The sequence below is a fragment of the Leuciscus leuciscus genome, assembly GCF_965113295.1.
Source record: "Leuciscus leuciscus genome assembly, chromosome: 2".
NCBI lineage: Eukaryota > Metazoa > Chordata > Actinopteri > Cypriniformes > Leuciscidae > Leuciscus > Leuciscus leuciscus.
In genome coordinates this window covers 51,714,472-51,739,990 of record NC_138726.1, presented here as the reverse complement: position 1 = coordinate 51,739,990, position 25,519 = coordinate 51,714,472, and the positions used below count along the sequence as shown (strand labels likewise).

At 38.6% G+C, this 25,519-nt stretch overlaps 3 protein-coding genes across 3 annotated transcripts in view; all 3 read right to left on the bottom strand.

Annotated features, from left to right (window-relative positions):
• Window positions 1-7,096: 7,096 nt before the first annotated feature.
• Window positions 7,097-10,184, bottom strand: LOC309487915 (uncharacterized protein). The gene is made up of 7 exons (XM_082155891.1): window positions 10,028-10,184; window positions 9,785-9,927; window positions 9,536-9,691; window positions 8,723-8,776; window positions 8,386-8,541; window positions 7,797-7,919; window positions 7,097-7,691 (listed from the first exon to the last, which is right to left on the bottom strand). The coding sequence occupies exons 1-7, from the start codon at window positions 10,032-10,034 to the stop codon at window positions 7,653-7,655; spliced, it is 678 nt and encodes a 225-aa protein (XP_082012017.1). The 5' UTR covers window positions 10,035-10,184; the 3' UTR covers window positions 7,097-7,652.
• A 3,346-nt stretch (window positions 10,185-13,530) lies between these two features.
• Window positions 13,531-25,519, bottom strand: part of cd68 (CD68 molecule) — a 72,224-nt gene continuing 60,235 nt past the window's right edge. The window contains exon 7 of the transcript XR_014203530.1: window positions 13,531-14,206. The gene's annotated coding sequence lies outside the window, so the exon portion shown is untranslated. The remainder of the gene's footprint in view (window positions 14,207-25,519) is intronic.
• Window positions 20,838-23,949, bottom strand: LOC309483432 (uncharacterized protein; the record flags this gene model as incomplete). Its single annotated transcript, XM_082149256.1, has 3 exons — window positions 20,838-20,957; window positions 21,120-22,107; window positions 23,923-23,949. The coding sequence occupies 2 exons, from the start codon at window positions 23,947-23,949 to the stop codon at window positions 21,193-21,195; spliced, it is 942 nt and encodes a 313-aa protein (XP_082005382.1). The 3' UTR covers window positions 20,838-20,957; window positions 21,120-21,192.

The following is a 25,519-nucleotide window of genomic DNA, read 5'->3' as shown; positions in this document are numbered from 1 at the left end:
AGTTCATACAGACTTCTATGGCAATCCATTTTAACATCTAACCGTTACAATTTACCCAGCTAACAAAAATAAGTGACTGTTACGTAACCTAATCATGGTGACCAAACTTTCGTCATGTAAACGGAAAAGTGAAATTCCTGGATCATTCTTCTTGAATCAGTTGGTAATTTTTATATTTATTTATTTTTATATGGGTAGTGTAGCCTACATGCAGTAGTTTAACCTAATTTATGTTCTCATTTACCCAAACTAATTTAAAGGTTATTTCAACAGCTGTGAATGATGAATGCAGACTCAAAATGAATTCTATGGGATCAATTTCCCGCCTAAAGTATTGCAGCCACGGATCAAAAAATAATTAAGCGTAAAAAAAACAATAAAAAAACGTACAAATATATTGCACAAACTGAAAAAATAATGCAAAATGATCAGAAAAGCAAACAACGAGGTCACGGATCAAAATATAATAAGCGTGAATCAAGAAATAACAAGCATGAATAAAAACTTTAAACGCATTAAAAGTTATTTTGCACAAAACTTTAACTTATGTTCATGCTTTCTTAAAAAGTATGTTTTCCTTGGTTTTATTACTCTGTACTTCTGCTCATATTTTACTCTTTTGTACGCTTGTGCTGTTTTTCTCTTCGCTCTTCTTTCTATGTTCTGCGCTTGCTTTCCCAAATGTTGCAGTTCCAGTTTCATGTAAATTAGGGCGGGTTTAAGTGTCACCATTGGTCCACTAGTTCTAGATTGACAGCTACTCCTCTAGCCAATCAATCGAAGAGGGGAGTTGACGTCACACCAATGCGACTCGTGGCTACGATGCTTACTTATACAGGGGAAGACGACAGTTTAATTTAAATTTACAAAGACTTTCAAGCAGTAAAGCTAGAGTGTTTCATCAAAGAATTGCCGATTTGAACGAGAAGTTTGAATGAATAACTCGCTCGTAAAAACAGTAACTTGCCACCACCTACTGGCCGTTTTACTTTCATTTTAATCAATGACAATGATGGGCAATGTCGGTCCTGGGTGCAGAGTTTAGCTCCTCCAACCCTAATCAAACACACCTGAACCAGCTAATCATCGTCTTTAGGATAATTAATACTACAGACAGGTGAGGTTAAGTTTAACGTGCTGGTATATTTAGTTTGGGAATAGCTAGTAACTCCCGTGCCTACTCCAGTCCAGTGGTGGCGGTAATGCACAAGAAATAGTTGCAAACCGCCAATCAAAAAGAAGAAGAAGAAGAAGAAGACAGGTGAGGTCTTTATCGGAGTTGACGCTAAACTCTGCAGGACAGCGGCACTCCAGAAACAACGTTACCTATCCCTGATGGAGATGTTGCTGTATTCAAATTTGAAGCTATATTTAAAACATTAATCCTAAAGTAATGCAATTATGTAGCTATGTAAATAAACACAATAAGTATGTAATAAATCACTATATTAAATCCAACTGGTTTCTGTATATCTTCTCTGTAACACAATCATTTTCAATAATCTTTTGTCAAATTTGGCGAGGTTAAAGGGATAGTTCACTTTGAAATAAATTTTTGGTATGTTTTAGCTTACCTCAAGGGCATCCAAGATGTAGGTGTCTTTTTTTCCGCAGTAGTTTCAATTTTGATATTTTTAGGTCAAACCGTTCTTGTCTGTCAGTCATATAATGCAGGTCGATGGTCACTGTCTCAAAGAGCATGCACAGAGTCCAAATTAAAACAATTCCCCGTCGTCCAAATTAAACAATTCCCCATCGTAAGTACACATTGATGGCCTAAGACACGAAACGAGCGGTTTGTGTGAGAAAACGAACAGTATTTATATCGTTTTTACCTCTTATACACAGCCATGTCGAAGTGATCTGATCTGACGTGTACGCAGACTGGTGCATAGATATATACACTAGATGTCGCATTAAAGACATTCGTTCCAATGAACTGCTGTAGACAAGGCGACATCTAGTGTGTATATATCTATGCACCAGTCTGCGTACACGTCAGATCACTTCGACATGGCTGTGTATAAGAGGTAAAAACGATATAAATACTGTTCGTTTTCTCACACAAACCGCTCGTTTCGTGTCTTGGGCCAGCAATGTGTACTTACGATGTATATGACTGACAGACAAGAACGGTTTGACCTAAAAATATCAAAATTGAAACTATACTGAGGAAAAAAAGACACCTACATCTTGGATGCCCTTGAGGTAAGCTAAAACATACCAAAAATTAATTTCAAAGTGAACTATCCCTTTAATAAAAAAGGTAGGCAATGCGTAGCGTTGGCAGGTCAAAGTCCTAAAGTCTAAAGACAATGGCCGTTTTTAACTTAGTGTTTGCAAAGAATTGTAGCGTTTCATAACTGCAGGATGTTTCACTTACAGCAGCCTTAGCATATTGACATCATGAGCCAAGTAATATTGTTTAACACCAATTACCAGTGTGCACATTAATATTCTCATGTATCTCAAAAAAGATGAATTTAATTATTTATGTCCAGTTCAGATAGCTTTACTGCTTGAAAGTCTTTGTAAAGTTAAATTAAACTGTGGTCTTCCCCTGTATAGAGCTGGTAAGTCCCGCCCCTTCCGCTAACCCCACTGGACCTCTAGGTTGTAAAATCGTCAATGCAAGTGAATGTGAGAAACAAATTATTTTCTGGTCCTGTTTGAATTTTGCCATGAATGTGAACATATGTTGTCTGTGAATTTTTAATAAAATTTTTCGTGTGAAGAATGCTACAATTTAGCGGATAGAAGTTTGATACGGTTAGACTTTGTGTGAGAGCACTTTGTGGACTACAACCTAGTTTTTACATCAGACGGGAATCTGAAGAAAGAACAGCCCATTTGGTTTGAATGGTGACATTTGGGTACAAAACACACAGGCATCTCGATCTGTCTCCATAGGTTATCGCAGCATTAGCACCGTGATTTGACAAGTGGAGGGAAAATGTGTTATGGGGTGACCTCACATAGGCGACATGTAGTCTTTCTCGTTATGTCTTTTCCACAACTGCTAGCCAAAGAATCATACAATATACTGTCAAACTCGTAACATGAAAAATTATATAAAAAATTCACAGACAACATATGTTCACATTCATGGCACAATTCAAACGGGACCAGAAAATAATTATTTTCTCACATTCACTTGCATTGACGATTTTTCAACCTAGAGGTCCACTTGATGGGCGGGATGGGCGGGACTTACCAGCTCTATAAGGCCCTGTCCCAAATGGCACACTCCGGACTTGTGGACTTCCTCAGAGTCCACACTTTGGTGACGTCATGTAGTGCAGACCTATAGGGCTCTTGGCGCGAGTCCACGAGGGCGCATTGAGGTATTTTTGGGACAGACTCGATCGGCATGCCGGAAATAACGGTCTGGTTGTTGTTGGACAGGAGAAATCACATTTTTGCGCTCCGACGTCTTATCTGCATGTCCACTACACAGCCTAATTTTACAGTTCTATATTTTGATATTGTGCATATCACCTGGGCATTAGACAATAGATATATCATGCTTATTTAAATGATGTATACAGTTGTTCATAATAATACATAATGTTCCATTTGAACTAAGATTACAATTTCAAAATATAATTTAAACATTTTTTTCAATTTACAGGTTTCACTATTCATACTATGTTTACATATGACTCAGTAAAGCCCTGCCATTCGGTTCTATTTATTTAATGAATCATAATGCGATCGTATTATTAAACGCGCTATTATTATGTTTGAGACATCAACCACTAGCCTGGGAAAACCCAGACTACTTCCGGCGAATTTTAATTCTCTCTCCAGGATAGTCTGGAGAAGAGCCCATTCAAACTCATTTCTGTGCCGCCGAAATCGCGGCACCAATCAGAAACGTTTGGGGAGGGATTTACATGATGACGACAGCGCAGCGACGCTGAAGGAGATTTCATTACAAAGATGGATGCCGCCGTGGAACATCACTCGTTCGAATCATAGACAGTATATAAACGAATCAGTTATCGCGTCTGTTTTGAGCGATTTAAACTTACCGTTTTCGTTAAAACCGGAGCAAAGAACAACACTCGAAGCATACGTCATCTCCTTCATCGATCTGATTGGTTTTATGACTATCCAATTGCACCCAGAGGAATTTGAGCTACGTCGGTTGGTGACGCCCCTTTGGAAATGATTTGTCTACATAGCTTCGCCAGACCCTACAGTCAGTTTCAACTGAGAAGGGTCTGGTTTTAACCAGGCTAATCAACCACTGCTCGATGACCATAATGTTTGTATAAACTGTAGGTAACAACTGGTAAAATGTACATTTAGGTCATAAAAACAGTCATATTTTCTTCTCAGCCATGTCAACAATTATCTTGTATTAATCTCCTCCCATCTGTTGTCTGATTGGCCTTTCGCAAGGATTCCTGGGTAGTTAAAGTGCGTGGAGCCAAGGGTACAAAGGGGGCACTGCTGAGCACACTTCAGAGCGGTAAAATGCTGAATGGGATGGCCTACGGACTCGTAGACTCAGCGAGCACGCGCAATTCAAGTCCACGAGACCGAAAGTCCGCATGAAGTGCGCCATTTGGGACAGGGCCATTGTAAGCATCAGTAGCCACGAGTCGCATTGGTGTGACGTCAACTCCCCTCTTCGATTGATTGGCTAGAGGAGTAGCTGTCAATCTAGAACTAGTGGACCAATGGTGACACTTAAGCCCGCCCTAATTTACATGAAACTGGAACTGCAACATTTGGGAAAGCAAGCGCAGAACATAGAAAGAAGAGCGAAGAGAAAAACAGCACAAGCGTACAAAAGAGTAAAATATGAGCAGAAAATGCAAGAGAGCACAAAGTAAAGAGTAATAAAACCAAGGAAAACATACTTTTTAAGAAAGCATGACCATAAGTTTAAGTTTTGTGCAAAATAACTTTTAATGCGTTTAAAGTTTTTATTCATGCTTGTTATTTCTTGATTCACGCTTATTATATTTTGATCCGTGACCACGTTGTTTGCTTTTCTGATCATTTTGCATTCTTTTTTTTCAGTTTGTGCAATATATTTGTACATGTGTTTTTTAATTTTTGATTCACGCTTATTATTTTTTGATCCGTGGCTGCAATACTTTAGGCGGGAAATTGATCCCATAGAATTCAGTTCATTTTGAAAAACACACAAAAAGGAACAATAAAATACACCAAAATTATTAATAAAAACATAGGATATACAGCGAAACATGATTGTAAGCTCTGCATCATTATAAACCATTATGCTAGCAGCGTAACATTTGCTAGCAGACATTTCAGATGATTAAGGAAAGATACCATATAATCAGGTATAAAAATTAACAAAAGTACTAGACTGTGGCTAATGTTACTTAACCAATCTGATGCAGTTGTTTCACTTTTTTGATATAACTGACAAGAAACATTTTTATAAAAGCTATTTGTTCGTTGTAAAGTGTAAAGGTTCTTGCATATTGAGTCAGAAATTTTTGCACGCTAAAAAATAAATACAACCTCACGTTTTGTCAATCACGTTTACACACTGCCTCCGAAACTTTCGTTTTTGAGTATTTTGAGAGGTGTTTTGACAATTCACAGCCACCGACTGACGAATACGAAAAAACAAATACGAGAGTTTCGGACTCAGTGTGCAAGGACCTTAAAGGAACACACCGACTTTTTGGTACCTTAGCTTAATCATCGTATCCCCCAGAGTTAGATAAGTCCATACATACCCTTTTCATCTCCGTGCGTGCCGTAACTCTGTCTGACACACCCACCACTAGCCTAGCTTAGCACAAAGACTGGAGGTAAACGGCTCCAGCTAGCATACTGCTCCCAATAAGTGACAAAATAACACCAACATTTTCCTATTTACATGTTGTGATTTGTATAGTCACAGCGTGTATAAATAACAAGGTCACATGAGACACAGCCATCTTCTAACCGTAGCTGGGAACTATATTCTCAGAAAGCGAAGCACTGCTACTTCTGCGGAGTGATTTACTCTAACTCTGAGTGAACTCTCTGCTCCTCACCACAGGGGCTTCTCAGGTGCTGCGAGCAAATCACTCCACCCAAGTAGCAGTGCTTCGTGCAGTGCTTGATAATTGTTCATATTAAACCATATTGATTTTTGGGTGAATTCAGGTAGGGATGGGTGAAGGGAATGATGTGTAAATTGGGAGGTGATCAAGTCAGGTGTGATCGTGTCTTGAATGGGGATGGTAATATAGCAAGAGAGTTCAAATGTTAATTTCCTTTGTTTTCTCAGAAAGTATAGCCCTCTCTTCCAGTTCTTCCAGTTTCTCCAGTTTTACAATAATGATTTTAAGATGTGCACAATATGAATAATTAAAACTTATTTGTTTTTTCTTGGGATAAACATGATAAGATAGTGTTAAGCATCATGCACAGGGGATTTTTGCCAACTGTTTGTCCTCTGCTTATTAAAAAAGAACAAATACAGTCTCTACTTCAGGTCAGTGGATAAATGTAAACTTTCTTAGTTCAAGTTCAGTGCAAAAACTTCATCATCACTAACTATGTTTCCATCCAAAGTTGTGATTTTAACTTGTGCGCAAAATTGAAAAATCAAATAAACATATGTGAATAAAGCAGCGTTTCCATCCCATGTGTTCAAGAGGACAAAATCGTCACTTCCTTGGAAACTGACGCAAAATATCTGTAATAAAAATGGAAGTTGCTGCAATTGGGGAAGAAACTGTGGTTCTTTTTTCTTACATCATAAATGACTTGAGTCTCAGAGCGAATGGATGAAACTCAATAAACGCTGTCATGTTCATCTTGCATTCGGATGCTGGTGTTTGTGAACAATCATGTGAGACGCTTCAGGGAGGGAATTAAACCAAATCATTCTGATGACAGATTTTGGCTCAGGCGTTTCAGAATGATCAAACCAACATTTGAGATACTGCAATGAAACTGATCCTCTGGTTAGTCCAGTTTATGTGGTTATATCACATCCACTGTTGGGGCAAAGTCACGTGAGTTTTTTGCTGTGCATCAAGGAATTTATTCAGTAAATGTGTTTCCATCGTAGTTTATGCACGTCTTATCGGATGAAAAAACTTATCTGACTCAATTGAGCACATACGTTTTTATGCGCATCTTGCCGTTTCCATACAGTGTTTTTTTTATGCGATATCCCAAAATTCACATAAAAATGGGTGGATGGAAACATAGCTATTAATACATTAATATAATTGTTGTCATGCATGTATGCTAGAAGAATTCTGTCTACACAGAAAATCACTCATTATACCTGTAATTTTTTAAATTGTACATTTTAATAACCTCTTATTTGAGTATTGACACTGTCCGTATAGCGACTGATTCTTACAGTATATGTTCTGTAAAAGGCCATTCTTACACTGTTTTACATTTTGTATTGTAAAGATATTAATTCATATTGATTAATTCATACTGGTTATTATACAATTTTGTGTTCAGAAACAAGTGCACATTATTTAAAAAAAGACAAACTTGGGTTGATGATTTCATGCTCTTAAAATAAATGTATAGAAATAGGGATATTATGTTTGAATATAGTATAATGTATTGGTGTGTCTAATAATGTGCCAGTTTTATTAGTATTATTAGATAAAATGACGTCTTTTTAGGTGCACACACTCTCACTTTCACTGTGGAGCTGTGGGTGTCTTCATCACGATGACAGGCTGAAAAAGACAGAAACGGTTTACAATCGAGAACTCTGCATCATATGTCACATCATTCGTTCTGGTCGCCAGCATGGAAAGGTTTATGAAATGAGCATCGCTTACCACATGAGATCTGGCAGTGCAGCAGGGAATCACCTTGCAACAGTACGCGGCGAGAGTGAGAGAGAGAGCGATCTGAGTCGCCTCCACGAGTTTATCCATTGAACTCAGCAGACTGAATCCCTGCTGTGTGAGTAAGGAGGGTAAACGATATATAAATCATTTAATGGCAAATATTTCATCATCATGTAATAGCTGTTTTGTCAATCCCCGAGCCCTAGAGCTTCTGTTTACCAACCCTGATGATGTGTGAGTTGATGAATGTTTATATGTGAATTAAATCAGTTCATCATATAAAGTGATTGAGCCTCTTCAGAAAATTTTAACTAAACCGCTCAATTCATATGGATTAGTTTTACAATCTCTTTATGAACCTTTTGAAGCATCAAAGTGGTTTCATCAAAAAGATCTTCATTTGTGTTTTGAAAAGAGTTTTTGGGTGAACTTTCCCTTTAATTTCTACATTTAGAAACCGTTTCAGTTAAGTTTTTGCTTTCCCACATCCAGTATGGAGAGCATTATTTTCAAAGGAGAACAGCATACAGTGACAATAATAGAATTGACATTTTCTCTTTAAAACAGTTTAGCTTACCTCTGCAAGTGTACATGTGCTGTTTTCAGGAACTGTCTCGTTATAATGGTAGTAAAGCCGGCAGGCACCAGGGTATAGATATTGATGAGCCGTGGAGAAGAGACAGAAAGTAAATGTCACACATGTGACCACCTGCATTCCCAAACATGCCTTGAGCTGTTAAGAAATAAAATGACACACATAAGCTCAGAAATGCTTATTTCCTGACACATTCTGAATGGGTACTCAAAATTTCAGTGGGCTCATTCTACGTATAGAGCATAACTAGCATGATGACACTTTTTTAATATGAAATTTCCTTTTTTGTTGTTGTTGCTATGTGTCCAGATACTCTTACTGTCGGTAGGTGGAGTTTCTGCGCTGCTATCGCCACACTGCCAGCAACAATGCCCTGTTTAAGGAAATTTAACAGTGTTACACCAGGGATGAGCAACTTCTGTCCTGAAGGGTCACTGTCCTGCAGAGTTTAGCTCCGCCTCCAACCCTAATCAAACACCTGAACAAGCTAATCAATGGCTGCATCTGAAATCGCATAATTCATGGTAGGCGAAAAACAGTATGTGACAAAACAATCATGTCCGAATACACTGTAGGCCTAAAAGAGTGGAGAAAAAGTACCCTGATGACCTACTTCATCTGGCGAGATTCTGAAGTGTGCATATTATGGACACTTTAATATCCCATGAGGCCACAGGAGAGGATTTGTGAAACACAGTGAACAACGCAACTTGGTGTCACATGATAATGACATTGTGGCGAATGTAGTTTGTCCGGATTACATTCATACTAGAGTAGCCTACACATACACTTATAATATAGAACATAGTAATTACTAAGTAATTACTTAGGCTATTCAACATAAGTAGGCTACACAAGAAAGTGAGCGATTTCAGACGCAGCCAATGTCTTCAGGATCACTAGAAAGCAGGTTAGAGAGAGAGTTTTTTATCAGGGTCTCAGCTCTGCAGGACAGTGGCCCTCCAAACTCTTGATTTAGCCGTCAAGGCATGAACCAGGTATTGGAACAGCTTACATTGGTTAAGACCAGCAAACCAACTTAAAATTGCTTTTAAGCAGGCTTATTAAATATGTAAAAACAATGTTTTAATTAATTATGCCTACAGTTAAAACACAAACGATGAACACTTACAACGAAGGAAAACGTTAGCATGATGGTGTCTGTCACCCATTCAAAAGACATTCTGAAATCAACCAGATGGCTGTGTTGAGTGTATTCAATAGACATTCCTATAAAAAACGGAATTCTGCAACCAATGAAGAAGACAGTCAGCGCGATCTCCGTCACCTGTGGATGAGACATGTATACAATACAACTCTTCAGTAGTGGACGTGTTTCACAACACATTGTATTCTACTTTGACGCAAACTTTACGTGTACCCCTAAAATCTTGGGTTCTGCCTCCAGGTATTTGTATTTTTGACGTGGATTCTTCTGGAAAGTAACTTCCACTAATGTCCCCGCTTCGCCTGAATCGCTCGCGCTCTGCGCTGCAACATCCGAAACATCTGCCTCGGGTTCGCCTGAGGAACAGCGTCAGAAGAAGTCTCGGATCAGTCCAGGTTCGGTTGTTGCAAATAAATAACAATATATAAAATACACATTATTTATAAGATATCTTACTCGTCATTTTCTTCGGCTGGTCTTTATGCGTTCAAAACAATAGTTATATTAGCCTATATTGCGGTCCAAAATCCCTGAAAAAGACTCCGTTATGGGGTTTTCGGAATGTTTCCGCCCTTCTCCCATCTGGAGCTTGAGGAGTTCATACAGACTTCTATGGCAATCCATTTTAACATCTAACCGTTACAATTTACCCAGCTAACAAAAATAAGTGACTGTTACGTAACGTAATCATGGTGACCAAACTTTCGTCATGTAAACGGAAAAGTGAAATTCCTGGATCATTCTTCTTGAATCAGTTGGTCATTTTTATATATATATATTTTTTTCTATGGGCGGACATGCAGTAGCCTAATTTAACCTAATTTATCTCCTCATTTGCCCGAACTAATTTAATGATGAATGCAGACTCAAAATGAATTCAGTTCATTTATTTTGAAAAACACACAAAAATGAACAATAAAATACACCAAAATTATTAATAAAAACATAGGATATACAGCGAAACATGATTGTTAGCTCAGCACATGGTTTCTTCATTGGGGTGATTGGGTGACGCATCACCAAAGTGCGAAAGGTAGGGATTTTTTTTTTTGTTCAATATTCAACAGTGTTTACGCTAGCTGTAACTGTTCTAGAGACTGATTGTTCTGCCTCTGGATATAGTCCAATCAGCGTCAAGTCACGTTCTGTAGAGTACCACCTCTTTTTGGGCGATTTCACTCTGGCCGAGAATCGCCCAGAGTGTTCCCATAGACTTCCATACAAAGATTTTTTCTTTGGGTTCAGAGGGTTCCGGGTAGCCTGACTACGTCAGACTTCGTATTTCCACTCCATTTCAGTTCACTTCTGTACTCAGTCTGAGATAGCGACCTATCTCCCAGTTTTCCTCCGGCCTCAAAACAGCCGGCCAATCAACGAACAGAGGGCGGGCTGAGAGCCGTGACGTAGACACTGATTGTACCGTGGATGCGTAGATTTACTTCACATAATCTGCAAAAGTCGTTCACAGCCATGTTCATTCCGGTATTTCGCTCGATGGTTTTGTTTTCGCATCATACATGTGTTTACAGTGGAAGTTCGATGCGGCTGAGCCGGCGCATAACACACGTCATAACCAAACGTTATGTGATTGGCTTACGGGTAACCAATGATTTTAAACTTCAGACAAGCGCCCCCGGCGTGACTTTTTACTGCGCCGAGTCGAAGTACTCCCGAAAGTGCTATTCCGCCATACACAGGGCTGGACTGGGACTAAAAAATCGGCCCGGGCATTTTGGCCCAGACTGGCCCACTATATGATCATAAACACCACCCATCTTTGCACGCCCTTAATATGCATACCAACTCCTATTCCTTAAAACCACTAATGCCATGTAATGAGTGAGTATAGGAACGAGTGAAAATTTGACATTTATTAATTAATACAGTTGAACTATACTCCACAGTGATGAATCCTAAAACAAGCTATAAGCTGCAATGGCATAGCAATACCAGTGTTTCTCACAGGATTTTTGGTAAAACTGTGGTGGGTGGACCTTGGTTCTTCTAGGGGGGTCCGGGGGCATGCCCCCCACCCCGTGAGAAAAGTTTGTGCATTTTAATGTTAAATTCATCAATCTGGTGCACTTTGAGAGTTCAAAATTAAAAGCTCCAACCCATATTCAGTGTGCAAATTAAACGAAAAATTCAAACCTCTTTTAGTTACAGTGTCTAATTACATTACACCTACTACATAATAATAGTTATAATATTAATCCAATGACAGTAATAGCCATATTTTGTAAAAAACAAATGCACAAAAAAATAAATGAAACTTTCATAATTTGTTTTGTTCCAATTTCTATACTTGAAAGAGATAAGCACATGATCTTTTATTTTGACGCAAACTGCATCAAGCTTTTGTTTTGGCGGAAAACATGGTTTACAAACGCCTCTCATTAAATTTCTAGTGAATTGCGGTAATCGTCTTTATATACAATCTATGTAATCGTCAACTATGCAATGTGGAAATAATCTGTAACTGGGTTATGGGTTCCTACACTCGATCATGACATAGCTTAAGTGTTTTGAAAGTAGTTTTGCTTACCGCAGGCTCTACACTTTCTCATCTCTCTCCTGATCCTCCTCACTATCATCATCATCACTGGAGCTGATGAAGGGCAGAAAGCATATATTTTGACACATTTTACAGTGTCTGCTTTAAGGGCCTGGTTCTATTTTTTCACGCTATTTCTCTGCACAATCCTTGCGTTTCTTCTCCATCTCGCTGACTATTTTGACAGATACACACTGACACTGCTGCACGCTCGCTCACTCGTTTAAAGTTGTGATTGGGCCAGCCCAGTGTCAATCAAGAAAAGAACCAATGGGCCGCTGATCTACGTGTTTCATGGGCTGGTCTGTCAGAAAAAAAAAACTAACACTGACTTTTTTTGACCACTGCATTACACCGGCACAAACCCAGCGCCGCCAATTAAGCAAAACAAAACAAAATGAATGGGCCGCCGATGTACAAATTTTATGGGCCGTAAAAAAAAAAAAAATATATATATATATATAATAATACAAATTATGTATGAGTATGAGATGTATCGGCCCAAAAAGCACGTCGACCCACCGGCAAATGCCGGTATGCCCGATGGCCAGTCCAGCCCTGGCCATACATTATAGTTATCCTTTTTAACCCGCTTAGAAAAGCGCCACGTTTTATTTTGTGTCACCATACTTGGTCGTATAACTACTCGTGTAACTGTTTTTAAATAGGGAAAACGTTGATGTGTTTGGTCACTTCTAAATTTATTGCTGTTAGATACCATTGAATATACTGGGCTAAGCTAAGTGCTATCAAAGTGTCGCCGCGCGCCAGAGCGATTAAGTGCATGCACTGAGATGAGAGAGGTATGTATCAACTCATCTTAGTTAAGGGAATAACATAGTTTAATATGAAAAAACGGTGGAGTATCCCTTTGAGCTGTTAATTTATCCATTGCATGGGTGACATTATCCTTATCACTCATCCAAAAATGTGCACTATTTTATCCAAAAAATAAAGACTAGTATCTTTAAAAAGGTACTAGTACCTAAAGAATAAAGAATAAGCATTTGTAGCAAATGAAATGAATAAGTACTAGTACCTAATGGAATAGATACTAGTATCTAAAAAAAAAAAGCACTAGTAGCATGAAAATACATACTGGTACATTTTAAGGATTAAATGTTAAAACGGCTTGCCATAGGTCTTTCGACAATACAGATGGAAAGGCTGAACTTGAAACCACTGTCATATTTTACAGTGCGGGAAGTAGGAAGTAAAGAAGTAAGCGCCACCTCTCGAGCGCCACCTCGATTGCATGCAGTTTGAAAATGGCACAAAAAATACTCTCAATGTTTAACCCTATAGCATGAATAAAGGCATAAAAAGGTTTTAAAAAGTTGATTTTCAAGCAGGACTTACTAAAATCCAAAACAAATTTAGAAGGAAAAAGACAGAATTTAGAGGATGGTTTTAGATATGTTGCTTTAATTTTTTGAAAGCGTGGACTCATATTTTGGTGAAATGAATAGAAAACTGTTCTAAATACTCTTTTGCACGATTCTGCATCTGCGCCGCCACATAACACACTGCCAAAAATAATGCTTGTGTTTTCTTCTCTCCTCTTCCTCTTCCATTTCTACACCACAGAACATTTTTTTTTTTCACTAATATAGCATACAAAAGATAATCCACATTTAATTAAAGTGGGTAAACTACAAAAACTGAGAAAGACAAATCAGGACCAGCTTGCATTACCATGACAAGTTTTCTATTTAATGCTACATATTAAAAAAGTAAGCTTTTTTGGGGACAAATTATTTATTATTTGTATCAAAAATTACACATTATTCCCATTATTCAGTGAATTCAGCTTGAGTTAAAGGGTCAGATCACACTACAGAATAGTAAAACCCTTCAGTTAAAAAAAAAGAAAAAAAAGAAGCACAACAGAAAGAAAAATCCTTTCTATTATTAATTGCAAAACACAATAAAGGCCTTTATATATCCCAACATAAACATGAGCAACTGAATTCCCTTTTATGCAGCCTATTGGTTTGAAAACAAATTTGGACATATTAATCAGATTAACATTGGCTGATCAGCCAATCACAGAAAATGCAAATACAAGCAGTGAAGAGCACCTACAACACAAGATGGAGCAAAAGTAGATTTTACACATCCTTCTGTAATGTCAGGATTAGGTTAGGTTCTTTCAATTGTTAGCCATTTGTTAAGAATGACTAATACGGTCTCTGAATAGTAAACATTGTTTGGACAGATCCTAAGCCATCCATGTTCATCATCAATATATGAGTAACATTCACAAGACGTACATAACAGCATTAAATCTCCTGTAAGCCTGAATCGCTGGTATAAATCAGGACTTATAGGTCTCTATAGTGCCTGGTACCCATTACTTCTCCGTTTTCTGCTGATGAGATAAGCAATGACTACAATGACGATGAGAATGATGAGGATAATGCCCACGGCGATGGGAATGCGGTAGTCCGGTTTATCAGCCTTGCATAGATCAGCTGTTGGACAAACACAAACAGAGCACAGTGAACTTGTATCTCATTGGAAGAAACAAAAACAGAGTCAATTTTCTAGTTTTAAAGGCAAAAATTTAAGGCTGGAACACACTACACAACTTCATTTTTAAAACACTAGGCATAAACTTGCCAAATTTGTGAGTGGTTCAAGAAAAACTGGGAATCATACACTAAACAACAAACAATATCAAACATGTTTGATTCTCTGACTGGACGGAATTATAGTCTGAAACTAAAAGAAGCAAAAGTCTGTGATCATGTTACACGATGCAATTTTCTGTAAAATCTGTTAACTCAAATCTGAAGACTGGCTCTGACTTTCAGCAACTAGCGTCGACTCATCCGAACTGTGAATCTCGACAAAAGTTGTGTAGTTTTTTCCAGTCTTAAAATAATTCAGTAGATACAAATATACATAATACTTAAAAAGGTGGCCAAAATTGCAGACACAACTGCTCATTTACAGTTGTATTACAGATAATAATTGAATGTGCATGACATTTAAAGTTGTCATGTCAAATAATAAAAAACCTATTTAAAAAAGTAGCAGACTTTCATATGATTTAAAGGGTATAATGCCCCTTTTTACAATATGAAAATAAGTCTATGTTGTCCCCAGAGTGTGAATGTGAAGTTTTAGCTCAAAATACCCAACAGATAGTTTTTTACAGCATATTAAAGTTGTCCCTTTTTGAAAGTCAGTAAAAACGAGTTGTTTCGTGTGTGTCCCTTTAAATGCAAATGAGCTGCTGCTCCCAGCACAGAGGGCGGAGCTTCAAGAGCTGGTGTGTGTGTTAGCAGCTCCGATTACCTCACGCAGACAAGCACTAAAATGTGGACAACATTTTGAATGAAGAAGTGACATGTAGAATGCAACAGGACATTTCTGAATGTTTAGTTGACGAATTTATAGCTGATGTGGAGTTAACTATCTTCAAGTCATTGATTAGCATATTTTGTCATGATAATCTATAAATTGCTCGTGTGGAAACTGTTGTAAGATGTCTACAGAGTGACAAGCTATTGCATTTGTGTTACGTATACTGTACTGCATGTGAAAAGACGGATGCGACAGCTTGAGCAGACTCACAAATGTGCTTTACTACAATAACTCTTCCTCTTCTCAACATGGACCGCATGTTCCGTGGGCGGGGTTTATGTAAATTTTAGGCTTGGTGATGTCACTAACCCGGGAGGAATGTTGTGTAGTCCCTACCAGCCGTTTGTTGTAGTCCTTAAAAAATGATTTCTTTAAAAGCAAATATCTTCCTTTGCTTTGAACTTTGAGCGTTGTAACTTTGCAGATGTTGTTTATGCTCAAACAGCAACATTACACACTAACTAAAGTTAGAAAAGTGAAATAATATGTTAGGTAGCCTTTGGACTTTATAACAGGCGTACTTTTTCTTAGCACTGGTTGTTTAGAGTCATCTGGCTGGTCTAACCAGCTCCTTTGCATTGCCACATTTGCAACAATCTTTGTAAACAAGCTGTACAAAGTATACAATGGTGAACGTGATTTCACTAAGTGCAACATCTTTGTTGATCCTGGAACAGGATTTCCAATCAACCAATCAGATTTGAGTTTACAGTTTATGTCACATTAAGGCTTACAACCGGTGCTTCTACATCAGTGTTATTCACCATAATTTCCCTCTAATTTTATGGATAAGTTATGGGTAGAGTTAGGAATATGACACAAATTATGTTGATCCAGGAACATGTCTTACTTGGTAAAATCACTGTGATCAGGACATAAGCTATACAGTGCATAAAAAAGGCAAAGAGGATAGTCCAAATAGCAACATAACTTGATGTAGAGTGTAACATAGAGGTTTCTTTAAGGACTACAAGGATGGGGTGCTTTAAGATATTGAAGTGTCATTACTCTGTACTTACTTGTGCCAAAATTCTTGTTTTTGATGTTGAAGGCCTGAAGTCTGTAATTGGTCAGAACTAGACTCACACCTTTCCCCATGTACACGGTCTCAGCACTGCAGGAGTAAGAGTGACCCGGATCCGCGGAAAACAGCTCAAGAGACTCGTTCTTCCCTGTGTAATTTCTCAATACTTTGTTGACAAAAATAAAAATAATTTGATCAAACATACAAACGAAATTGTAACGAAAAGTCATAATTATAGTCAAAACACTTCCACTACAACTCGTTTGAAATTGGGAAAATGTATTCACATGGACATAAAAACGAAATGTCTTTGAGTTTTTATGCAAAGTCATATTGATTTTGAAATGCATTCATGCATATTAATTTTTCACAGTGAGGGAAAGTATTCTTCACTAGTGTTTATTTGTTTTATTGAGGCTTGGCTATTTATATATTTTAAAAAAGATTTTGAAGAATTCTGTTTTCAGACGATTTTTGAGGAACCAATAAGTTAAAATATATATAACTTACAGTATTAAAGTTAAAAAAGCCAGATACTTATATTTAACCTCTTTGTTTAGATGCGCAATAAAAAACTGTGTAACTATACAGGTAACAGTTGAAAGTCCTGGGAATAAATTGCTGAAAATTTAGGATGTGTTTAATTGTGGGTGTTTTACAAGGCAAACTGGGCCAGTCATATGGCAGGGAATTTACCTCCACGTTTGAAAGCATAGTTCAAATCATACTCCACTAACTCGACATAGACCTTTTTTTTTGTCTCATCCTGGAAAGTCCAAAAAAAAAAGATAATTAGAATGTTATCCAAAAATACACAAACACAATAGAATAAGAACCATAATGTATTATAAAACCATCACACAATTTTCAAATCACAACAACAATCCTGTAACAAGCAATAAACCACCTGAGTAACAAACATTATCTACAGTACATAACTACATCATACTGATATGATGTGGGTCACCATATCGTAATCAATCAGCTAACCCTGTCGTTCATGGCTTATTACACCTTTTAGGAATCCAATAGGAGCTGCACAGGTAAAATTCATTTAAATAACACCAGTATAGCTAAGATGAATAGATCAATAAAATTAGTTCAATGTGCAGGATATGTGTTTTCAATGTGTTTTCATATTTCAGGAACGATACTACACTGCTCTAACATAAACCAGAGTAATCATAGAAAGGACGATTGGCCAGCTTAAAAGGAGATTTCACTGTCTTCACCACGTCTGGAACCAACAAGAGCAGGGAGAGTCACCATTGCGTGTGTCATCCTGTTTAACATATCAAAAAACTTTTTTTTGGAGTGCACAAGAATAACACAAGAAGGATGACCCTCATGCTGACCCTGATAAAGCAGTGCACCCAAATTAAGATGTGGAGGCCTGGAGGGTGATATAATATACAATAAACTGTATATTAATTTCCAGATTAGATGCTGTATAAATTAATAAGTTAAAAATAAAAAATAAATAAAATGAAAACAGACTTCAATATATGAAACTACATTTTTATTTAGGCTATAAATTGAAGAAGAAGAAAAAACAGACATTGAAACATTTACAATAAGAAAATTACACTGGGTTATTATATAAAATAAATATTTATGTAGGTCTATTAAAAATCATTTGAATAATAAATACTCTATATCAACAAATTAATGTTTGTGTTATTCTTCTTCTCTTATTGGCTGTAAATGTATTAATCCCTCATGCGCAAGTTTGTTAATTTTGTATTGAAGTATTATGTTCTGAATATTTAAGTTTTCTTTTTCCATTTCTAATTTAGAAATCTCCAACTCTGCTTTCCTCTTCTGCAGCAAAAGAACTTCTCATTTAAGTTCAGCGAGACCAGATGTTACTCTGGCCGATCCTCTATCCTCGGATGACTGTCTGAAAACAAAACAAATAAAACAACTTTTTATTTATATTAACAATTAAATTGTGACCCTGGACCACAAAACCAGTCACAAGGGTCAATTTTTTTTTAAATTGAGATTTATACACCATTAAAAAAGCGTTCCATTGATGCATGGTTTGTTAGGATAAGACAATATTTGGCCGAGATACAAGTATTTGAAAATCTGGAATCTGAGGGTGCAGAAAAATCTTAACATTGAGAAAATCACCTTTAAAGAGTTAGTTCACCCAAAAATGAAAATTCTGTCAGTAATTACTCACCCTCATGTTGTTCCAACCCCGTAAGACCTTCGTTCATCTTCGGAACACAAATTAAGATATTTTTGATTAAATCTGAGAGCTGGATCACTCCTCCATAGGCTTCTAAGTGAATGAAACTTGCTGGCCCAGAAAAGTTATTAAAGAGATCGTTAATATAGTCCAAGTGACTACAGTGGCTCAATCTTAAGTTTATAAAGCGACGAGAATACTTTTTGTATGCCAAAAAAAACAAAAATAACGACTTTATTCCACTATTTATTTCCTTCTCTCTGGGCCTCGAGTTAGTTCACGTAGTGTTTTAACGCAGTGCGTCTGTGTTGTACGTCACACGTAGGCTCACTATTGGCCGACGCTGGTCATGTGTGTGATGCGTTTAACGTACAACACAGACGCGCTGCGTTAAAACACTACGTGAAAAGACTCGAGGCCCAGAGAGAAGGAAATGAATAGTGGAATAAAGTCGTTATTTTTGTTTGTTTTTGCGCACAAAAAGTATTCTCGTCGCTTTATAAACTTAAGATTGAGCCACTGGAGTCACTTGGACTATATTAACGATGTCTTTAATACATTTTCTGGGCCAGCAAGTTATAGTGTCTTAGAAGCCTATGGAGGAGTGATCCAGCTCTCAGATTTAATCAAAAATATCTTAATTTGTGTTCCGAAGATGAACAAAGGTCTTACGGGGTTGGAACAACATGAGGGTGAGTAATTACTGACAGAATTTTCATTTTTGGGTGAACTAACCCTTTAAAGTTGTACATTTATGTTCGTATTTTGCTGCATCCACTCACAAAAATAATTGTTTTATATATTTACGGTAGGAAATTTACAAAATATATCTTCATGGAACATTATCTTTACTTAATATCCTAATGATTTTTGGCATAAAAGAAAAATCGATAATTTTGCCCCATACAATATATTGCCACAAATATATATGTGCTACTTGTGACTGGTTTTGTGGTCCAAGGTCACAATTGTGAAACGTTTTTGCTTTTTACTCGTTACCGAATGTGACACAGCTGTCACTAATAACCTAATGTCGCTAACCTCACGGCTGGATGACTGGGCTTGTCAGTGTAAGTGGGGCTTGTCGCTCCAGGAACATTTTCCCAGTTTGGGGTGGATAGGCTGAAAAAAATTAATATTATTGCACCTTGCCAAAACTCTGTATCTTTACATCATGACCATCTTTGAAAGCAAAAGACATTTTACAAAATGCATCAGCGCTAATCTGCATTATTTTACCTGCTTCCCGAGCTTCTTTGAGGCACGCCAGCAATACCGACTAGAGTCGGAGAATCCTTCCCTAATTTTTCTTGTAGTAGTTTTGATGTCTCGAATAGGTCTTGTGGCGGTGGCCCTCCTCCTTTACACAATAAAACATTTGTTTAACTGTATTAAACCAAGCGCTACTTTTTGATAGGCTACAATATATCCAGTCACGTAAATCAATTTAGCTAGCATATATAACTCACCGGTTTTTCCAGATTCCTTTTTGTAGTTTTTTATTTATTTTCTTGAGCTCACAACTACGTTTTCATACTTTTTCATGACTTCTACTGTGCGCTTGACAGTTAGATTTCTTGAGTAAATGTTTTCCGTTATCTCCTGCCAGGCTTTGGTCTTGTGCACACGAGTGACTGATGGATTATATCGACTTCTGATGGTGTTTTTTCTTTTACCGTATTCTTCTAAAAGAATGGCCTTTTCGTCCTCGGCCCAGTTTGGTATACGTTTTTTTTTTTTTTTGTAATGTTATTATTCGCCATAACTCAAATATTTTGGTATAGCTGTGGTTGCAAATGTTTGGTTTGAGATCCGTTATATTCTGTTTATTTAATGAGATGTAGTTACTATAGCAACCGCATTGCTATAGTAATGAATAGAAATACAGTGCCTCAAAGTTCTGTTTTCAGACCACACAAACCCAGGTTGTACTGAAAGATACATCAATTGTTTTTGCAAAAAAAGTCCACGAGTCTGAAATAGACTAACTACAAAGGTAAAAGAATCTTCTAGATCTTCTAAATGTATATCTTTTGTAATCTTTTGTTGATTAAATTTCATCATACATGACAACATTGTTCAGAATAGGCTATTTTTGAAAATCCATAAACAGACTTACATTTTTAAATTTTAGGATAAAATGGCCTTCATTAAAACTGAGAATGATTTTAGCCGTTTTATCCGAACAATCTCCACTGGTAGTAGTTTTGCTTGGCTGAACAATGAACGTCCCATTAACCTAGAAAGACAGAAATGTTTCAGAACAATGGATAATATTTATATGGAATATGGAAAAATGACAAGGTAGACAGTGAGAAGGATACAAGCGGTTTAGATATAATAAGCAAGAATCGCATTTGGATGTACCGTAGATCTATCACTCCAACAGAAAGCTTCTTACCTCCATGGTGTTCACACGGATCCCGATTTCCAAGTCAGCCAGAATACAGATATTGCCTTTTGCATCAGTAACATTATAACTCCCCTTTGTCATGTTGGTGGGTGGCGTTGGTGCTGGTGGAAGGGCAGTTGTTGTGTTCGGGTTGTGGGTTGTTGCGTTCGGGCTGTGGGTTGTTATGGGTGGTTGGTGAGTTGTTGTCTTCGGGTGGTGGGTTGTTGTCTTCGGGGGGTGGGTTGTTGTCTTCGGGGGGTGGGTTGTTGTCTTCGGGGGGTGGGTTGTTGTCTTCGGGGGGTGGGTTGTTGTCTTCGGGGGGTGGGTTGTTGTCTTCGGATGGTGAGTTGTTGTCTTCGGGTGGTGGGTTGTTGTCTTCGGGTGGTGGGTTGTCTTCGGGTGGTGAGTTGTCTTCGGGTGGTGGGTTGTCTTCGGGTGGTGGGTTGTCTTCGGGTGGTGAGTTGTTGTCTTCGGGTGGTGGGTTGTTGTCTTCGGGTGGTGGGTTGTCTTCGGGTGGTGGGTTGTCTTCGGGTGGTGAGTTGTCTTCGGGTGGTGGGTTGTCTTCGGGTGGTGGGTTGTCTTCGGGTGGTGAGTTGTTTCCGGGTGGTGGGTTGTCTTCGGGTGGTGAGTTGTCTTCGGGTGGTGGGTTGTCTTCGGGTGGTGGGTTGTCTTCGGGTGGTGAGTTGTTGTCTTCGGGTGGTGAGTTGTCTTTGGGTGGTGGGTTGTTTTCTTCGGGTGGTGGGTTGTTGTGGTTAGGTGGTGGGTTGTCTTCGGGTGGTGGGTTGTTGTGGTCGGGTGGTGGGTTGTTTTCTTCGGGTGGTGAGTTGTTTTCTTCGGGTGGTGGGTTGTTGTGGTCGGGTGGTGGGTTGTCTTCAGGTGGTGAGTTGTTTTCTTCGGGTGGTGAGTTGTTTTCTTCGGGTGGTGAGTTGTTGTGGTTGGGTGGTGGGTTGTCTTTGGGTGGTGGGTTTCTGTGGTCGGTTTGACCATAACAGCTGAACTATATTCACCTGAGGTGAGAGCTGAGGAAAAAGATGCAGACTTGTGATGTAGGATTGTGAGAAAATTTGTTCCCAAGCGTGAACTACATCTGCCAAAAGAATTCAGTGACAAAACAAAAGATTCATAATTTAAAAATAATAATAATTACCTGTATAAAAAAATATTTAGCTAGGTAAACGTTTTTGAGGAAGTAAGAAAAATACGCAACAGAGAGCCTCCATCTGTTTTGCACATGGTGTTAACTTACAGTACATTCACTTCCTCCCAACAAGTGCGCGCTGTCACAAGTACACACTTTACAATTTCCCAATAGGGAAATGTGATAATTCACTTCAGCCGATTTCACATGTGTGATCCTTAGATTAGCCTCATAACAGAAAGTGCTGACAAAATAACAGACACTCTCTTTGCTTTAGGGAAAGTTTGTTTACCAGTAGACAAAAATGTGCACTTGGGTACACTCTCAGAAGAAATGGTTCAAAAGCTGTCACTGGGACGGTAGGGAGAAATTTAGGTTGATTGGGTCACTTTTTGCCATTGAGATGACTGGGAAAAAGTGTCGCAATAAACCTTAAATCCCCCTCCCCTTTAAAAAGGTTCTAATTTACAATTTAATATGTACACTTTTGGTACCAATATGTATTTTTACGGTACTAATGTGCACTCTTTAAGTACAAAGGTGTATTTTTGAAAGGGTAGCACCCCAGTAACAGTTTTTGTACACTTGAGAGTTTACACTTCTGAACAGGACTAGTCAGTCCATTTTAAATATTAAGGGAAGAAAAGTACATAATACCAACTTAAAGAAAAAAACATTTTAGGCAATTAATTTTTCTTGCTCTTTACTCTTTATAATGTTCTGACACGTTATACAAAATTTGACCTCAGTATTTTCTCTTCATAGCGTTGATTCAAGTCATGCATGGAAATCGAAACTAGTTCCCGAAAAGTATGTCAAAAAATAAATCTCTTCCTTGTCATTTTTGTTTAAAAAATCATTCTCATGAATAAAAATAACCTAATCACAAAAGTTAAATATTAATTAAATTAGGCTGTAGGATACAGAAGTTGTATGTTGCAGCACAGTCACTTCATTTTTTGAAGAAATCAGTCAGTTTTATGGGATATAGTATCATATGTTAGTATTTTTTTAAGTTCCAGTGCAGTGCGACTCAGTACTGTATGTTATGTCAGTAGGTACTAATTAGGCTAAATAACACAGTGTTTAATTAATGGTGGACACACAGTGTAATTTAACATTTCCTTTCAAAGCGAGTAATAATGTAAAATAGTGTACTTTACCTGTTGCAGCGATGAAAAGCGTGATCAATAATAATCCATGTTTCATTTTTACGCCTTTATTCTGATGTACCTGACACAAAAACTGTCTGGATCATCAACAGTAAAGCAGCGGAAGAAACTGGTGTCGAAAGCCTGTAACACAGCGCACTTATTCCTCTGAAACGAAACCACTGATATAAGGTAAAGGAAGTTCTTTACCACACTAGCTTTGAGTGTTTGTCCAATCACAGTTAGTGAGACAAGTGTCCTAGAAATTCAATACAGTTAGCTTGCTTTGGAGAAAACGAAAATTAACAGACGATATGGGATTCTGTCACTGTCTCGCTGTCGGTTTTGCTTGTTGGAACATTTAGAAGAACTGCTTTTATGATACATTTTTAATCTTTAATACAGATATTCATTGAGAATCTTATATTATGTGGCAACCAAGCAGTTCATAGTTGTTTTTTCTTAGTTGTTTACATATAAAGAAATGTCCTTGTGAGTTTCTAGATATTTCACACCAGCTCACCTGGACAGATGACGTCCGTAAGAACATGCTCGTGCTTGGACTGGATGATCCTCTGTACCAGCCAGCTTCAGCCGCTAAACCATGTTCATTTGCACAATACCTGGATCATGTGCTGTTGTTGAACGGTTCAGCCTTCACCGTGGGTGAGGCTGATAATTACACAACCACTCAACCACCATCACCAGCCATCTTCCTCGCCACACCGCCTGAATGTCTTCACGCCATGCTTGCCCAGCCAGAGACTGTTCACGTCATGCCTGCCGTGCCTGTGTCCTCGGCAAAGATGGTCACCGACTGAGCCCTCAGCAAAGATGGCCGCCGCCTCACCACCTGAGCCCTCGGCAAAGATTGCCGCCGCCTGAGTCCTCAGCCACGATGGCCGCCGACGCCACACCGCCTGAGCCATCAGCCAGGATGGCCGCCACCACGTCAGAGCCTGTGTCTGTCCCCGAACCTGAGCCTGATTCTGAACTCCCACCCAGCCTCCCTCTCCCACCTCCCACCTCCTCCCACCATCCATCTCTCATCCATGCTTCTGCTTCCTGTCAGCCCCTCAGCTCACCCTCAGTCCATCTTCGGTGATTTGGGTTCGCCGCAGGTCTGCCAGTCGCCAACTCCATCAGGGTCGGTGGATCCCCTGTCTCCGCCTTCATCCGAGTATCCTCTTCCACCTGCTCCACCTCTGTCAGTCGGCCCCCTGGAGTCGTCAGCCCTTTCTCCACCATGGCTCCTCCCTCCGTCTCCGCCACTGCCACTGCCACCGCCTGAAGGGTCATCTCCGCCATGGCTGCCTGCACAGCCTGCTCACAGGTACTGTCACACACCTCAACGGCACTACACTTCCCAGCATCCCTCATGTTTCCCACCTGCACACTATCAGCCATCACCTGCACGTCATCAATCACCATGGACACTAACTATCATCACAGCTGTCTGTGATTGTCTCGTTATCATCTGTGTATTTAGTTCCTGCTTGTCATTAGTGGTGGGTAGATCGAGGCTTCGTGAAGCAATGAAACAGTTGAACCAAATGGGCCATATTGTTTCGAGGCTTCGAATCAATCTGACACCCGTCTCAACGGTGACACCTAGTGGTCACTTGCAGGTGTTGATCTGAAACAACCTTGACGAGCCAAAAATGTGTTGTTTTTTTATTATTGTATTTTTCTAATATGTGAAGCTTGAAACATATAGGCTCCTCACTGTGCATAATGTTATTTTGGTCCTGCAAAATGAATATTAATAAAAGAAATCAAGCCACAATGTCTCACTTTTTTAGAGATTTTTATTAAAAAATATTAATTTCTCTACTGTGGAAGGACTTAGCCTACTTCTTTTTTTACAGTTAATTTCTCCAGCCTTTGAAAAATCCTCTCACAAGAGGCACTTGTTGCTGGCATGCAAAGATATTTTTTAGCTAGGACATACAAATGAGGAAAGATTACTGCTCTCTCTTTCCAGTAAGTTAGTGGATCATGAGTTCTGGGCAAATACGCAAATTTCTAATTCTCCTCAAATGGCGCATCATGGATGATGTATTGTTGCATTAGGCTAGCTGCTGATCACAATACACACATCTCACTTTATTTGGGGTTTC

Bases quoted from the DNA above. Each gene is read 5' to 3' on its own strand.
- LOC309487915 (XM_082155891.1), bottom strand. The intron at 8,542-8,722 runs GTAAGAGTATCT...ATTTCTTAACAG, and splicing joins AGAAACTCCACCTACCGACA to CTCAAGGCATGTTTGGGAAT. The intron at 7,920-8,385 runs GTAAGCTAAACT...TTACTCACACAG, and splicing joins GCACATGTACACTTGCAGAG to CAGGGATTCAGTCTGCTGAG.